Below are 18,629 nucleotides of genomic sequence, written 5' to 3' on the forward strand. Positions count from 1 at the left end.
GTCTAAACTAACAAGGTTACAAAGACAGTTTGTGTGGAAACACCAATTCAAATTGGTCTTCCCAGACAGGTAAAGAGGCAAGTTTCAATATTTTCAGAAAGAATATCTGAAACTATGAACTACAAGCTATCAACAACTACAACCCTATCTCCATTGATACAAAAGAATAGATGCGCGCATGTTGAAAGTTTTGCCAATATTGTTGTATTGTTAGTGCAACTAAGGGTGACCCTTAGGCAGATTGTGGCACATCGTGCTACAGCCTGGAAGAGCCTGCGGTGCTACTGATCCCAAACTGTATCAGATTTCCATTTCTTTTGTCACATCAGCTGCGCGGAGAGGGGGGAACTGCTGTGTGGGCAACAACGTTCCGACCATAAACAATGCCCAGGCTTTCATCTCACTTGTTCAAAGCCCTAACTCCAAAAGTCCAACTATAAGGACTTGATACCACAGGATACAGAGATTTATTAATGTTATTATTATTACATTGTTAATATTCATATGTATTCAATGAACTGATAGTTATGAAGATATAGTTCAATGTGAACCTGGCCTAACTGATGTTATTGAATGATTATCTAATTGATTCTGGAAATCCCAAATGAATCCGGAAGTGGGTTTACCCATTCTTGGCCGATATTGGCACGATTAGGGTTGCCCGTATTGGTCCCTAATGGGAACCTAATGACGCCAATGTGCAAATGGTATGCGCGCCCATTAGGGCGCCATTTGGGCTATTTAGGGCTGCAATTAGGGCTAAGGGGGATAACCCTAATTAAAACTGATACTGGGCCGTAATGGGCATGTTTATAGGGTAAGGACTTGATACCACAGAATACGGAGATTTATTAATGTTATTATTATTACATTGTTAATATTCATATGTATTCAATGAACTGATAGTTATGAAGATATAGTTCAATGTGAACCTGGCCTAACTGATGTTATTGAATGATTATCTAATTGATTTATTGTTTTGTAAAGGGCCAATCTCTCATTCAAAGCCTCAATGAAGAAACTTTTCCCTTTAGTAACATTTATAAGTGAGGTGATAGTGTATTACACTTCAAGAGTATAACATGAAACACTGCTTATTAATACGAATTAGATTTTTTTCTCTTTTAATACAAAATAAACTATTTGTTTAAAATATAAGTAGCTAGTATGACAGAAAATACTTAATTTAGTAATACAATTTCTAAAATATCATATCGGATTTTCAATATCTTTTCTATTTTTAAGATCTAAACTGGACAAACAGACAGACCACACAAAACTAATAGTGGCTATTCTCATTACCAGGGCTGCTAAAAGTAGGTGGCTTGTAAATACTGATTAGGAAAAGGATGATGTTAATTTAGCAAAATGTTCATTCAATATTTTTTTAATTTGATAATGTAATTTCTTCTGATATTGTGGCAAACAGAACTCCATCATGGTTATCTCTCATACAGATCTATTCTAAACATTTCATATGGTGCTTCGGTATTTTGGCTTTGGCATTTATTTCATGGGCCCACTGTTTAAAGGGTAACTCCGATGGTTTTGACAATTTTTGATATAATATGTGTTTTGATTTATAGATAATGAATATATTATTCTTTTTTTTTTATTTGCAAGAATAACTTAGTAATTGATGTTTTTGTGACATAATTTTTCTGCGCATCCAAAACAGTCAGATTTTCACTGAATTTCTGTGTGACGTCACGACGGTGCACTCAAATCCTATTGATACTCATTGATAGGGAGGCGAAAAAGAAATTATCTTTGATAAAAAAAAAATTTTCGTTATTACATCATTAAAATACTTTAAAAGAAATTTCTAATGGTGTATAAATTATGACTGTATGTTTGACCGTAATAAAATTATGATTTTTTTGTGCTGTTTCGACCTAACATTGGTTGACATGGAAAAAGTGATGAGAGAGCTTGACGTTGGCTCAGCCGCGAGACACACCCCCAAGGTCAAAAGTTAAAAAGTTGGAATTGTGTTTCGTAGACGATAGATCTACTTATTAAATAAGAAATTTAATAGTAGATCTAGTATTCGTAGTAAATTTCTAGCTCACAAATCTGATTTCATTTATATTTATGAACTTTAGTTGTTTAAAATGTCTCAGTAGTATCATTAATTGAATTCTTTGGCCTGGAAATCCAATGTATTGTTGGTACTGCACCTGGTATTAACTTCAATTTTTTTTTAAAATCCCATTTCCACAGCAATGAAGTTGCTGAAACAGCTTCTCTCAAAATGGTTTGAGCACAAACAGGAATTAGCTAATGCCTTTGTAAAATATTTGCTCTTCAGGCGAATAAATTTTCCCCATTTTCCCTTTAAAACTTCATCTCTTGGAAACAAATGAAAAGAGACACTAATTTCTGTATCAGCATACTTGCTGATTTTATCTTTGTGATTGGAACTACTGCAACAAGCTGAAGAACAATATTTAATTTTCTTCAAGTAGAAATAGAGGTTTATAAACAATGACCGATTATAAATCAACGTGGAGACTAGATCTAGCTGTGAAGCGTAACAATAAATGCGATCCGATAGGTCTAGATCTAGACTAGAGAGTTTATCGGTTATATAGGTCTAGATCTATATTTAGCCAGCACCCTCGTGACGTCACGTTTTTAAAATTTAAAAACATCTCGCAGAACCCCGTTTTTTGGGGGGCGTGGAGAATTTTCTGTCTAATTTATTAAATATAAAATTTTCCGAGCATTTAAATAAAAAATGATATAATGTTTACTATTACAACTTTTTACACAGAATTTAAATATGTCAATAACTAAAATTTGAAAAACTATCGGAGTTTCCCTTTAAAGACCAACTGAAGAGTTTTTTTTCGAAATTGAGATAGCGATTGATTCAGACAGTAGATAGCATCAAAGTTAGTTCCTAAAATTTTGAGATTTCAGAAAAGCGTATTTATATTAGAAAAAGTAATTTGGAAGTGGAAAAAATAACGAGATTTGAAAATCAGCTTCAATGGCCGAAACCGGAAGTGACGTCTTGTAATGGACTGAGAAAATGTAAATAAAAATAGACATGGCTGGATACGTTATTGATAGCGATTCAGATGATATACTTATCTAAATCTAGCTGTCAAACAATTTTAAATGATACTTATCATGGAATGCACCAAAATGCCCTGAAGATAGTCTTCTACTTTTTCTAAATATATTATAGAGCAGACTATTTAATTAATATAATTATTATAGTTATAGATAGATTAATAGATAGGACTTAGACTTAAGCTTAGACTTGACTTAGACTAGACTAGGGGGTAGACAGTCACTTATGACTAGATCTAGATAGTAGTAGATTCTAGATCTACTATAAATTATAATAATAAACTATACTAGTATACTAAAAGTATAAGTCTATTATAATTTTTATTATAACAAAACTAAATGGATAGATCTATGTATTTCTAGATCTAATTCTAGCTAGGCCTTCTAACACTTTTACTAGTCACTCACTAGATCTAGTTTATATAATAATAATACTTGACTTTGACTTGTAGTAATACTAATAGAGTTTAATACTTATACTAGAGACACTAGAGTAATAGTTTATAAACTAGTAGATTTAAGTAGATCTAGAGTAATCTAGACTAGCCTCTATCTATGTTAAGTCTAAGCCCAGTCGCCAACATTTTTTAATGCTTGAATTTGTATATCTCTGTAATAGTACTAGTAACTAGATCTAATTGTAAGAGTAGTAAGACCTAATGAGTAGTGTCCTAGCATAAAGATTATTCATAGATATAAATAAATATTTATATTATATTAGTCAAGGACTAAACCTAAAGCCTAAGCTAAATCTATAGAATATATTTATAAAAAAGATCTAATTCTAATATAGCCCTCTACTAGCCCTTACTATACTTATTAATAAGGCTAGACTTTAGATCTAAAAAATAATAAGTCATCATTTATATTGGTAATATTAAATATGTGACATGTCTTTAAGTCTTAAACTTAAACAGGGTTGGTCCTAACGATTGCGGGGCCTTATGTGAAACTGATTGCGCAGGGCCTAGTCTGGGTGGGAATAAGGAAAATAAATGGAAATTAAGCTTTTGTATTTTAAAAAAATTCGACTTTGAATTTTATTCAATCTTTACTAAGTACAAGATTACGATCAAATTTACTTTACTTTACGAACTTTGCAACCTATGGCATATTAATAAGCCAGTCACTTTTAAAGTAAATAAAGTATGGAAACTTTCGATTAAAGTGAAAATTTGCCTGATTATTACATTTTATTACATAAAAGCTGACAATGCCTTTTATCGCGCGTAGGATTAGTGTTTTCCGGAACGAATGACACCCACAAATGACAATTTTGTCTATTTTTCAGGAGATTTTTATGAGCTTTCATGAGATTTCCAGGTTTTATTTATACCGGTGTATATATATATATAATATATATTGCAATTTAACAATTACACCTAGAATTAGCGTGGGGCCTATGAAAGTGCAGGGTCCACTGCGACCGCATAGGTTGCAGTGGCTTAAGACCGGCCCTGGTCTGAAATATATTAGATTGCCTAGACCTAGAGTAGAGTAATTTATTATTATTAAGAACAATAAGAGTTAGATGTTTATGTTATATCAGATAATCAGTATAACATATAAGATATATATATATAACCACTAGTTCTATATATATGTATACATAATTAAGTATAAATGTTAATAATTAAATTTTTAAAAATCTATTTTACAGAAAACATATGACATGTGGCATACAGACAAGTTTACTAGATGGATCTTTCATCATTTTGGAAATACAAGAAGAGTTAATATTCCCTGTTTCTATTTTGAAACAAATCACAGAAACATTCTACAATTTTATTTTATATAATAAATACCAATAAATGTAAATACAAAATCACATTTTAATAGTCCTTCATTATACACACAACATTATTTTAGTATGTTCCTTTTCACTTGCTAAGTTTAGACAAAGCTTCGAATCAGGATTTAATATTATTATGTCATAGCCCAAAACTCCAGCAGAATGTTAGTTAATGGCAGTGGTCAATGTTTGAACCTGAGACCACAGAGAAGACAGTTCGGAGCGCAAACCACACAACTTTCTGCGTTTCGAAACGTATTGAAATTTGGTCATTTCTATGTTATTGCAGTTTTGAATGTCCATTGCAATGATGACTTGATCTGTAAAGGGGTTACATTTTAAAAAAATAAGAGTTGGATCTCATTCTTCGAATGATGCTACTTATTAGAAATTGCAAGGTGGAATAGATATTACTCATTAGAGGCCAAAAGAAAATCCACTGCAGAGGGAAGACGTAGACGTCGTAAAGAATATTTAAATTGACCACCAGCTAGGGCTGCGTAGCCATGGAAAATACTGCATTCCTCATTAATCTTTCGACTCGACTGCCAGCCTTATTTATTTAACACTTTAAATTATGAATAGCTCTGCATTTTTTAATAACAATAATATATATATATATATTCAGTGATTAACTGAAATTTAATAAAATGAGTTGCATAACTACATCAACAGTAGCCTATATGCATTACTGAATATTATATTGATGCCACAATTTATTTTCCACTTCCCAGAGAAAAGAAAAAAAAAAACAACTCCTTTTCCAGTAGGATAATCTCTTCTATTTATAGTCTAAACACAATTTAAAATTTTGTTACAGTTACAGATTAACTTGCTAACTTAACTATCTAATGATTCTATTTGTGAGATAAATGAAAATTCAATTTTTACATATAGATTTATAGAACTATTTAAGTAAGAGTGTAACAAAATCCATATTTCGTATATTAATAATAATATAGAATTGGTAGATCTAGGTCTAATTTTTGCCTGTTTTTAGAAATTTAGATCTAGTAGATCTAAATCAGACTACCTTTAAGTCTAGGTTAAGGTTAAAGCTATTTGCTAGTGTTGTACGAGGTTGTGACTCTATAGATTCAAACTAAATATAATCGTGTACTACAATAACTACATTGAATGAGCTTAACATTGTAATTAATGTTGTTCTTTCCCCATATCGGGCCTATTTAGGGACGGCTATAGGTTAATAATCACTATTCAGTGTATAGATAGAGTATATAATTTTAAACTTTGTTTTTCTAGATCTAGGCCCAGCACCTCGATCGGATCAGTCTACATAGATCTATATAGATAGGTCTAATCTCTAAATATCCAATAGGCCTACTACTATTACTAGATCTAGACTTCATCTAATTAAATTTAGGTCTACTTCATACATCATTAATGATCTGAGAAAAGAAGATCTAGCTCTTGATCAAAAGCAGTAGATGTAGAACTAGAATACGCCTGAAGCAGTAACATAAGCCATAAATTGCGTAACTTGACTAAAACGAATTGAGGCGCGCGGTACTGCGTGGGCTGAAACGCTGTTCGCTTGACTAGATCAACAATAAGCCGACAAACAGTAGATCTAACATGCAAAGCCATAAATTGCGTCATTTGACCTAATTTCCCCAACTCTAACATCCACTTTTTATAAATTGGTGTGTTTTAGTCGCCTTTGTTTTCAGAAACTGGCATTCCAGTAAAAAGAAATAGGGAAATAAACTAAGCCATAAACTGAAAAATTTGACCTAATTTCCCTTAAACTACGTCATCGACCTTGGTTGTCTGGGAAATACTGATCTCGAATGGCTTCGAGATTGTGAAATTTAATAGTCCCTAAAACGCACATTAAATTGCTTATATCTAAATAATTACAAAGAATATATGTCTAATATTTCGTATGTATGTTTTTTTAAGCATTATGAAACTAAAAAAAAGTATTACACCGGTTTCCGCGTCCGACCCCAAAACCTCTTCAGTTGGTCTTTAAGGTTTAGTAGATCTATCAGGAGTAGATTTGGCTAGCGGTTGGTAAACTTAATTAGAAATAGTGTTTTAAGATGTTCTATTGGTTAAAAGAATCTGTAGCTAGTATCGCGCTCTTGGCAAGATGGCTGCTCCCTGTTTACTGTAATCAGATGAGTTAAATTTTTCGTTTTGTTGTATTAAAATCAAACCAAATTCATTAAAAAAGCTATTTAACTAATAAACTAAGGCAATTTCCGCAATGAGCGTCAATATTTACAAACTGCAACTGTTGCCAGATTGGCGTGGTTGGTTACCGATAAATTAGATATATACCACTCAAACCAAAAAATAAAATAAAATGAGTTCTCTTTTGTTGCCAACTATAAAATATAGTTCTGAAAAAGTTCGATAGCGTTTGAAAATGTAGATCTATTTTATTTAAACAACCCATACATTTACTAGATCTAGTGCAAGTTATAGAGCAAATGTAGATTATTTCTAGATCTAACTTTTTTTTTGTAATGATTTTTTTTTGTCTTTTTCTTAAGAATTAATATGTCTTAATAAAATGTTATGGATCTGTCTTTGTGCTTTGTTTTTCTTATTTCTGTTATATGCTGATGCATTATTTCATTAAATGTAAACATAGAGTTGAAACTAGGTGCTGAAACAAATGATACATACATATATTAAACATAAATGAATAACAGCACCAGGGACCAAGTTTTTAAGAGAGAAAGTAGTGAGTTAAAATGCTACGAAAATAAGGGCATGCGCCGACCGAGGCTCGAACCTGTGACACTGGATTCGACACCACCGCTTAGCGATAACGCACCAAGCGAAACTAGCCTCTAGACCATCGGAATGTCCAAAAAAACATTCTTCTGATCCAGAGTCATTTCGCCCGTATGCAAATTACCACCCCAGTGGTCAAAGGTCACAAGCTCCAGCTAGCCCCTCCCCCACCCTTGCAGCATCCGTTCACTAACAACTTCGATAGAGCCGACACAGACAGCCGTTAGGCATGTATTTATGATGCTGCAAGGGTGGGGGAGGGGCTAGCTGGAGCTTGTGACCTTTGACCACTGGGGTGGTAATTTGCATACGGGCGAAATGACTCTGGAGATGTCTGACATGGCTAAACACGTGTGCCCCATTCAGCTGTTAGGGGTTAGCATGGGCTCAATTAAGGGGCACTGATGAAACCCATGTGGGGCCATGCAGTAAGAGGGGTGATCATTGAGGGGCCTGAAAATGCTTAATTTATGGGCCCCATCTGGGGAACGAACATTGACCCAAACAGGTGCCCTTATGGGTGAGCTTGGGCTCAGACAGTGGGCCTGACCATTAAGGGGGCACAGATTGAGAAAGCTGAAAGAGCTGTAACTCATGGGCTCTATTTGGGGGGATGAAAATTGGCCCAAACAATAGGGGTCCTAAAAGGGTGATTTTGGGCTCAGATAGGGTCCCAGATGAATTCAGGATAAAACCCATGCGGGGCCAGTAAGAGGGGCGAATATTCAGGGGTCTAAAGGGCTAAACACATGGGAACCATTTAGCGATTGTTGGCTTAAAAGGGTGCCCTAAAAGGTGAGCCTTGGCTCAGATAGGGGGGGTCGGATGAATTCCGGATAAAACAGAGTAAGAGCGTCGAACATTGAGGGGCCTGAAAGGGCTAAAAACATGGCCCCCATTTTGGGGGATTATCGTTGTTCAAATGGGGGTCCTTAAAGGGCGAATGTGGGCACTATCATGGGGCCCAGATGGAGCCCTAGTGGAGGCCAGTAAGGAGCAAACTTCAAGGGGCCTCAAAGGGCAAAACACAATGGCCCTAATCGAAGGCATACATTGACCCAAGCAGGCCCTTAGGAGTCAAGCAGACAAGTGAAGTCAAGTTAGAAGTCAAGTATTATTCTTTGGACCGAGTGGTCAAGTATATTTTGGTCCGGGATGGACAGTAGCGACTTAGAAAAGTCTGTAGTAATTTCAGTTAGAAAGTAACTTGTGGGCAGTTGTTGCCAGTGGTCCAAAGAATAACACTTGACTTCTAACTTGACTTCACTGACTGACCTCTAAGTCTAACTTTATTCATTCTACTTCCTGTTTTCTACACCAGGAATTCCACGTGTCTTTTAAACTATTAACATGACGTGAACTTTAGATCATGCAATGTCAACTAAGACTGTGACAGACGGCTTTTGGCTAATCATATCTAAATTTGGCTGCCCGGATCAATTCATAAAAATGGTGCGTCAGTTCCATGATGATATGTAAGCAGGAATCCAAGACAACGGTGACTACTCCAAGCCTTTTCCTGTCTCAAATGGTGTGAAGCAGGTCTGTGTGCTGGCTCCAACGCTTTTCAGCATTATGTTCACCACTATGCTGAAAGATGTCTTTCTCACAGAAAGCATGGGAGTTGGTATACGATATCGCACTGCAAGTCGATTCAACGCTCAAAGACTCAAGGCAAGGACCGAGGTAAATTACGACTGCATCAGAGACCTGCTATTCGCAGATGACTGTGCCCTAAGTGCCTCAAACGAAGAAGACCTTCAAAAGAGCCTGTTCCTCTTCGCCAACGTACCAGTGCTGCTTTGGAAGTGTGGCAACAGAGAGGACTCAGCATATCCACAAAACTGAAAGACTACAGTGCTGTAGTTCTCCCGTCACTCTTATATGCATCAGAGTCCTGGACCATATATTCCCGCCACATCAAAAAGTTAAACCTACGCTAAGTATCCATAAGTAGAGCTTAATAAAATAGCAGGTTAAACACGTCAACCAGTTTACAATAGAAGAGATATAAGAAAGTTCTTCCCATGCCATCAAAACGTTGATTTGTAGCGAAGGAGCACTGGCAACAGCATGAATTAACTGCGTTTTCTTGGTATTTCGGTAATGAAAATGCAGATATCTCTGGCACTGAATTGATGTGTCTGAGCGTTGGATTAGTTGATGGCGATTGTATTCGAGAAGAATTTCAAAGGTTTTGTCCCTGTTGTTAAAAGAGAGTGCATCTAACGTCATTGTCCGCGAATACATTATGTACAGTCTAGACATGGACAAACTACTCGGCCAAGGCTACGATGGCTGCCTCCGTGATGGGTACAATTTAGAACTGTGTTCAGGCTAGGATTTGTGAAAAATATCCAAAAGCAGACCTTGTCCGTTGCGCGTCCCACAGACTTTTCAGATATACGTAATGCTGCAGGTGTCATCAAGAAAATTATCTATTTCTTCCGTAGCAGTCCCAAGCGAGAACATTAGTGCTAAATTTACCTCTTTTGTGTAAGGTACGATGAACAGAGAAACACGAATTAATTCGCGCTTTAAGTCACAACTTTGAGAAAATCTTTGGCTGTTTTAAAATAACCATTATAAGTGAAACCAGACAATCTGCATATGTGTAACCTGCTTCTCGTTTGTTTCTGATTTGTCTTAATTGTCGTCAATTATTCACCCGTTCTTGAACCAGTTTCCGTGATGTTGCAGTCTGTCCATCTTAGAACAAGCGGTCGCTCAACAGCACATCAGCAGTCATATTAATGACATAATCAAAAACCAACTTGACCATGATGAGGAACACTTCAGGGATGGCATCCAGAGTAAGGTAGCACTGCTGGCAGACAAAATTGGTAATTACTAATTAGTAGGTGCTGCCGAGACTTTGCAGTCGACAGATACACCGAGCAAAAACCACATGTTTGCATTTTGGGATTATTACAGAACTCGACTTTACATTCCGTATCATGATTCGTTAGTTTCTTCATTAACGTCTCGCTTTTCAAGCAATACTAATGCTCAGTTCAACCTGTTTTGTCTTAACCCAAAACGATCCAAGAATTGCAACGTACAGAACAATATCAGAACTGCCAGATAAGCCTTCATCAGTGGCTTGTCCGTCGCAACGTTAGTTCTTTTTTTTAATTCATGAAACAAGTATTTAAAGTGAACTTAATATCAGATAGGTATGGGGGGGGGCACCAATTCTTTTCTTTAATATTCTCTGTAATAAAAGAATTTGGAGCTACGACTTGAGCCATAGGTGGCAACATGCACACCCCTGCAAAAAGTCCCGTGGGCGCCCATTCCTAGACCTGTAAAACCCACCTGATACTGTTATTAATGTATTTATCCAGTAGAACATCATTGGATATGATGGAGCCAAGATACCAAAAATGGTCAATAATTTCCAGTGGTCGGCCATTAATGGTTATGTGAGGTGCAGTATATGTGTTCTGAACTAGTATTATAGTCTTGCTTTGACTAATATTTAAGCCAAACAGAAGATAGTTTGTCATCCAGGGTCTGAAGCTGAGTAGCAGAGTCAGACACAATAGCTGCATCATCAGCATACAGGAGTTCCCTGATAAGTATCTTCCTAATTTTCATTTTTGCACTCAACCTTGATACATCAAAGAGTTTTCGAGAGGATCTTGTATGGAGAAGTACACTTTTGTTGATGTCAATGTAAGCATAATGCAGTAGAAGAATATGCCAAATAGAGTAGGTGCGAGCACATATCCTTGCTTGACACCTATGCTAACCTCAAAAGGTGCTGATTGGGCTGTTTTGAATTCCACTATACATTTTGTTTCCTCATGAAAACACTCAATAAACTTCAGTAGTTTGGGAGGACAACCTATTTTCCTTAGTAATTTGAAAAGGCCACTTCTGCTGACCACATCAAAGGCTTTAGTAAGATAAAAAAAAATGTAAAGGGGTCTGTCTCTCTCTCAGAATTTCTCCTGCAGTAGTCTTAGAGAGGATATCATATCTATAGTGGATCTGCCACTCCTGAATCCACATTGAGACTCTTGGCTGACTCTAGAAACTATCGGTTGCAACCTGGATAGTGCCACTCTATGACTATATTTGTGTCACGCATGTCCTGTGGGATATGACCTGCTTCCCAGCATCGGCAGAGGAGATTATAGAGTTCATGGAGCAGGAGTGTTTGGTTCACCTTAACTACTTCCGTAGGAATGCCATGGTTTCCTGGAGATTTTCTATTTTTCATACAATTTATTGTTTTTTAAGGTCATCAGGGCTAGGTAGCTCATCTAGGTATTCTATACAGGAAGATCTGGTAGAGAAGCCAGGGTGACATCGTCAACTGTATTCTGTGTGACATAGACATTGAGGTAGTGTTCTGTCCATCGTTCTAGATGCTTGGTTATAATGAAATTACACTTTAGTTATTACACTTATTACACTTAAGCTACTACAATAATACTGGTATGTATCTTTTGTTAGAAGTTCCCTCATTTCAAGAAAACAAAGAAAACACGAGGTTCATCACAAATGAATAGTCACTTAGACCGAAGAACCACATACCACTCTAAGTAAAGTCACCTAGCTCCAAGACAGAAGACTCAAAAGTAAAGTAGCAATAATAGGCTATATTAAACACTAAACCATTTATATAATATACCAATATAAAAACATAACCTAATATATATGGCTCCTTTTGTAACCTAATAAAGTACTTAGAAATACATAAGGGTAAAAGCACATTCCTTATTTAATACTTGGATAATTTATATAAGTACTTTATCTATTTGCTATTAAAAACTTACTTGGGGTCACCTAATCAGCCAGAAAAAGCAATGACTATCTAGAGTTACTGTATCTCATTAATAAACTCAATCATGTTAATGGGATATACAATGCAAAGATAATATTGCCTAACAGGCACCCATAGGGAAAGAGGCTGGGAGACCAAAGCGAACATGGAGGAAACCATCATGTAAAAAGGTGCTCTACATTGAGTCCATTTTAAGGTAAAATATGAACAGGACAACATACTGGAGATGCATTTTTAAAGGACGGTCAGTAAAATATAAGATTTCTATCTGTAATTTGGAAGAGATGAAAGATGAGCTTGTTCTGTCCTATTGTAAGACTTGAGTCACAGTCAAAAGTCATCATTCAGTAGAGGGAGCGCAAAGAAAGGTCATCAAAACAAAAGTTGGCTGGACTGCGTAAAAGAATGGACTGGTTTCTCTCTTGATATTCTGCTAACAATAGCTGGTCAACATACATGTACCAAGAGCACAGATTGAATAGTTTCCACTTGCGCTGCCTGAGACGCATAATGGGCATCTCTTGGAGGGACCATGTCTCCAATCAAGAAGTTTTGAGATTGGCCAATATGAACAGCATGTATGCTCTCCTGACACAAAGAAGATTACGCTGGCTCGGACATGTCACCCGCATGCCAGATGGTAGAATCCCGAAAGATATTTTATATGCTGAGCTTGTGGAAGGAGTCAGACCCAAGGGCCGCCCAAGACTAACATATAGAGATGTCTGCAAGCGAGACATGAGAGCCACAGGCATCAGCGAAAGTATGTGGGAAAACATAGCGAAAGACCGGAGTGCATGGAGACAGACTGTGCGTGCTGGGACAACCCTTGCTGAGAACAAAAGAATTGAAGCGGCCTTAATCAAGAGGGAAAAAAAGAAAGCTGCCCTGTCCGCTAGCCCTGAATCAGAGGCATACACTTGTACGAATTGTGGCAAAGTCTGCCGTTCTAGAATTGGCTTGATTAGCCACACCAGATTCTGCCCCGTCTCAAGATTAAGCCAAAACCAGTGACTCATTTGGGCGCATCCATTGCCTTTCGAGACAAAAGGAGCCATATATATCCAACATAAGAATGTTCTTTTTTTTCATCATGCTTAATATCCTGGTTTGGAAATGTAAGTTTCCAGCCTTAGGTATGACCCCCAATTAATAAAAAATCTATACTATTATAATAATTCACCATTCAACCCAATTGATAATCTGTCTCTGTGGCCCTTTCCAATAGAGTTTGTTTAACTTATCATGCAGAAGAAAATATATTATTAGATTGTAAATACATATCTTACCGAAGGGCTGGACATTTATTTGCTAGTTCATGAAGAACTGGGGCTGTAATCAAATCACTAGGTATTTCTATGTAACGCAAAGTGGAGCCAAATCGTATGCCAATAAGTGCTTGTAGAACTTCTGGAGAATAAACATGTAGTCCTGAATAGTCTGGGCGAAGTGACACTCTTGTCCACAAGCGACTATCATAAGCAAGAAGTCTCCATTTTCGACACACTCTGGCCACTTTTCCAAGTTCTGATCGTCTCAAAAAGCTAAAAATGTGAAGAAGCAGCTTGTCTGGCAATTTATCAATTGTGACACTCTGAAACAAAATTATACAATTAACCATCAATTTAACACTAGGATTTACAATGTTTTATATCAATAGGTATGTTTTAGGAATGTTACTTTTCATTTTGTAAACATCAACACACTCAGATGTCCTAAAATATCCAATGCCATAATGCCCCATAAAGAGACAGACAATGATGATCTAAGAAACCAATAACGAAACAAAAACAATAACAAAATGTACGCATACTTTGGCTTCCAGAGATAGGGTTTTAGCACAATATAAATGGCTTTATTATTATTATTAATCAAGTTATAAATAAGCAAAATTAAAAAAAAAACTTAAAAAAACAAACAAAAACAAAGCTAATCTAAAGGGGAAGAACTCTGTCCTTAAATTATATCAAACAATAACGTGCAAGTTATTTCCATTATTTGATATCACAGAAAATAAATTATGAACAAAATTAATTGACTAATGGAGTATTTTTGGTTTATTGATTCCTATTTCGTTAGGTACAATTAATTACTGTTTCAACTTGGTCAGAGAATGCATGCGGCAGAAAGAGCATTAACAATTATTTAAGGGGATTCAATCCAACAAAATTAGCCATATCTGTGAATAGTAAAGTATTATCCCTTGTTGCTATCAAACCAAATTACTAATTACAAGTAATTAATTGTCTGATTGGTTATTTTTTTTTGTATGGATTCATATCTTGTCTGTATCGATGAATAATTGTGTGAAGTTTCAATTTGATCCGAGAATGGGTGTGGGAGAAATAACGTGTACATTACACAATTTTGAAAAAAAAAAAAAGGCGACATCTAAAAAAATGTAATTGTGACATTTATATATATATGCCTTATAACCGCTACCACATGTTGAAAAGTTTTACAAATTGTAGTTAAAGTTTATAGTTAGTAACTAAAGAAAATAAAAAATAATTAAACTACGATTTTAACTAAACTTTTTTTATAGTTTAACTTTGGCCTTACAATATTCACATATTTAACTTAAGATAGAGGTGTAATATTAATGAAATATACTGATATTTAAACAAAATCTAGGTCACCACAAAACAACGTCTTTACTCTTTCATGTCTCAAGATTGTCTGCCGTTTCACATTTGCATTACGCCCTGCGCTGGGATAACTTCTAGCGCTGCCCCAGAACCCCTTTGCAGGCAATGGCGGGGAATCTACAATTTTTTGCACTAACTCCAGGAAGAACCTATTCTATGGCACAATAAACTTCTTCTGAAAGAATGAAGAGTCAGAATATAATAAAGATTATGTACACATACACATAAATATTTTTTTCGCGGGGAGGGGGGGGGTCAGGGGGGGGGGGGGAAATCCTGGCTACGCCCATGGATGTAATATATATCTCATATGATAACTTGGTTATCAGAATTCATAGTGCAACAGAACAGTTCTACAATTATTATGAGACTACAGGGAAAAAAATTAATTGATACTAGTCGACCTGCGGCGTAGCATAGGCAGCTATTTTCCAGGGCCGGTCATAGGCCTCTGCAACCTATGCGACCGCAGTCATCATCATCATCATCAAACTCCATTAGAGTGAGGGATTGAGAGGCTCAAATCCTCGCATAGAAAAAGCCCTGGACAGAAACCCTGCTGTCTTGCGTAGTGCATAAATGTCGCCATACAGGTCGAGAAATTTGGGTTTCCCAGACCTGTCGAGACGGAGATCAGCAAGTCTGGGGCAGTCAAACAGAATATGAGGCACGGTTTCCTCTTCTTCCCCGCAGCGGGGGCACCGTGAATCAAAATTTGGCCATAGCCGCGAGAAATATGAGCCAACAGGACAGTGGCCTGTCCTGCACTGTGCTATAATAGCTTGCTCAGGCCTGGACAGCCTCCACCACGGGGAAGTGCGGTCAGGGCGCCTCATGCGCTCCCAGACTCCATGGGCTTTTTGGGACTTGTCCCAGCACTCAAACCACTTTTCCATTTCTGTTTTTGTATTATAGCCAGGGCTTGATGAAAGCTTACAGCCTGTTCAGTGGGTGGAATTTGCCCTCCCTGGAGGGCCAAAGAGTCTGCAATTGTGTTGCCAGTCACACCTATGTGACTCGGTACCCACTGCATTATTACAGGGGTGCCATAGCGTTGTTTAATGTTATGTGAAGCCATGATTACAGTGTTGACATTGGGGGGCCATGGTCCGGGATTTTGCAAAGCCTGTAGTACAGATTTTGAGCCAGTGACCACAACAATCTGTGTTGCCCTCAAATGTCCCTCGCCGAGTTGAGAGTCAATGACTTTTAAGGCTTCACAGACTGCCATGGTCTCCGCATCAAAACTGCAAACACTACCACATGGTCCAAAGATTTTGACTGTTTAAGAGCCAAGAAAGTCGATGTAGGCTCCATAGCCTGCTCTTCCGGAATCTATTGATGCCGACCCATCAGTGTATGCAAAAATAGCACTTGGCTTGAAGGTATTAATGGTCTCCAGAGCTAGGATTTGAAGGTCGTTAGATGAACTGCGATCGCAGTGGGCCCCGCACTTTCATAGGCCCCATACTAATCCTAGGTGTAAATTATTAAATTAAACCATTTTATAACGTATAACAGATATATCAGCACCAATTAAAAGCATCTTTGTTATAAGTAAAAAAATGATTTAAAAAACAAGATTACTGTAAAGATGGAATTTGGTGGTTAAATGTCTTGATATTTTCAAAAGTTACTCTGATGAAGAAATAACACAAGCCTTCTTTATGAAATAAAACAGTTTTATTCCTTAAGTGACTGAAGTTCAATAAAAGATTCACAAAAAAGAATGAACATGAAGCTTGAAACTACTGAATCCCAGATATAAGCTTGTTTCTCCTTTGAAAGTTTCCTAAACTCAATTTAGAAATAAAAACTTCTACAATCTTCTAATACCAGAAATCAATAATCTCCCATACATATTTAACCTTTTATGTAAAAGTTGGACATTTCTAGGCTCCTAATGTATAAATAGAACTCATGTATGCATCTCTCATGAGACCGTAACACATACCAAACATGACAATTATCATATCAAGAAATGCATTTCTTTGTCCCTAAGCATTTTTTTTTTGGAGTATTAATTTTCAGTTACTTAACTTTTCAACATTCTAGACTAAATATCAAGTAAAAAGTACTCATAGTTTTTTTTTTCTTTGCAGGCACAACTATCAATAATTTTATCAAAATCAATTTGTTGATTACAAGTAGTTCTTGATCAACTCAAGTTTGGAAAAACTTCACTCGCATCTAGCCACACTAACTGCAATTGTCATAAATATGTGAATCAAGGTTACGATATTTGGGAATTAATCAAGCCAATTTTTTTATAAAACTCAAGAGCCCAATTATCTTTGTTTTGGAGGTTTGGAGGCTTTTTACTAAATTGCAACAAACTGCTAAAACCTCTTTGTCTTTGTTGCTAGGAGTGCTATTGAGATTGATTTCGATCTTAGAATTAATAGTTAGGAAAGTGACACAAATTCATATCTGCCACATCAAATTAGGTGATTATTTCTTGAACAATCTATTGCAGAGAGGACAAAGCAACAACAGACCACATTTGGTCAAAATGTCATGTCTTGCACAATACGGGAAAAGGAGTTGAGAGAGGAAGAACTGGTTCTTGGTCGGCTATGGATTATTCCTTATACATAGTATAAGTAGACCCTAAAACACAATGCCTGATTTAGTACAAGTGCTTTAAGGCAGCGTTTCTCAAACTGTGGAGTGTGCGAGGTCCTCTCAAGGGTGTCCCAGCAACAGTGAGGGGTTAGAGGTAGTAAAAAAAAAATTGCATTTTCATTGTAATTATCAATTGATGTTTGATTATTATCCAAGTAATATGACATTATTAGCAATATTTAACAGATTAAAATATTTTAAACATTGTTTGATATTCTGAAAATGACCTTTTAAAATGTATATACTCTTTTTGCAAGAGGCATTTGCAACAATATCGACTCAAAACTTTTAAAGAAGGCATTTCAAAACATCTCTCAACTTCTTATGTTAAAATGGTATAAAAAAAAACTCCAGACTGTTGTACATTGTTATGTTGACAACTTTGGTGTGACAAAAAAAGTCTGTGGCAAGATCAGGATGTGATCAAGATCATGATCAAGATGTGGTTTATCATTGCTGTCAAATTAGACAATGGTACTTCTTCCATTAATGGTTACCGCTGCTTATCAATAAACAGCTGCCACCATGTTAAATAAGATCTAGGTTCACAGTCAACAATAAAAGTCTCAAGGCCAAAAAAAAAATAAATTCTTTTTATGCACACTATATCAACAATTTATCTAGACTCTAAATCTAGTTTTAAAAAAAAAACGAGAAAAAAACAACAACATGGACTAACATGGAGGCATAATAAAATAAAAAGCTAACTTGCTATTAAATTAATCTATAAGTAGGGGCCTATCAATATTATTTTTTTCAGAAATTGTATGTTACCTTTCTCAACTTTAATTTTGTTCATCTATGACAAGATTTTTTTAATTTTTTTTTATACACAGCATGGGCGTAGCCAGGATTTTTTTCGGAAGGGGGGGTCCCCCCCTCCCCCCCCTGGAAAAAATTATATATATATATATATATA

The 18,629-nt window shown here is 36.2% G+C and overlaps 1 protein-coding gene and 2 long non-coding RNA genes across 9 annotated transcripts in view; 2 read left to right on the plus strand and 1 right to left on the minus strand.

Annotated features, from left to right (window-relative positions):
- The window catches only part of LOC106058916 (F-box/LRR-repeat protein 20-like), an 86,432-nt gene that overhangs the window by 31,281 nt on the left and 36,522 nt on the right, over window positions 1-18,629 (minus strand). For 5 of the 6 annotated variants that reach the window (XM_013216428.2, XM_013216433.2, XM_013216430.2 and 2 more), the window contains exon 3: window positions 13,727-14,031. In XM_013216428.2, the coding sequence (XP_013071882.1) occupies window positions 13,727-14,031 (305 nt within the window). Of the gene's footprint in view, window positions 1-7,161; window positions 7,334-13,726; window positions 14,032-18,629 lie in introns of those variants that run through there. The other variant, XM_056040860.1, reaches the window with a different exon arrangement.
- LOC129928132 (uncharacterized) lies at window positions 1,238-18,435 on the plus strand. 2 transcript variants are annotated; one of them, XR_008779749.1, is made up of 3 exons: window positions 1,238-1,316; window positions 12,107-12,231; window positions 17,188-18,435. It is a non-coding gene; the product is annotated as an uncharacterized LOC129928132 (long non-coding RNA). The 2 variants fall into 2 exon arrangements; XR_008779748.1 differs by lacking the exon at window positions 1,238-1,316 and adding an exon at window positions 11,316-11,994.
- On the plus strand, window positions 2,965-4,911 carry LOC129928133 (uncharacterized). Its single transcript, XR_008779750.1, has 2 exons — window positions 2,965-3,039; window positions 4,742-4,911. It is a non-coding gene; the product is annotated as an uncharacterized LOC129928133 (long non-coding RNA).

This window comes from Biomphalaria glabrata, chromosome 1 (assembly GCF_947242115.1).
Source record: "Biomphalaria glabrata chromosome 1, xgBioGlab47.1, whole genome shotgun sequence".
Classification (NCBI taxonomy): Eukaryota; Metazoa; Mollusca; class Gastropoda; family Planorbidae; genus Biomphalaria; species Biomphalaria glabrata.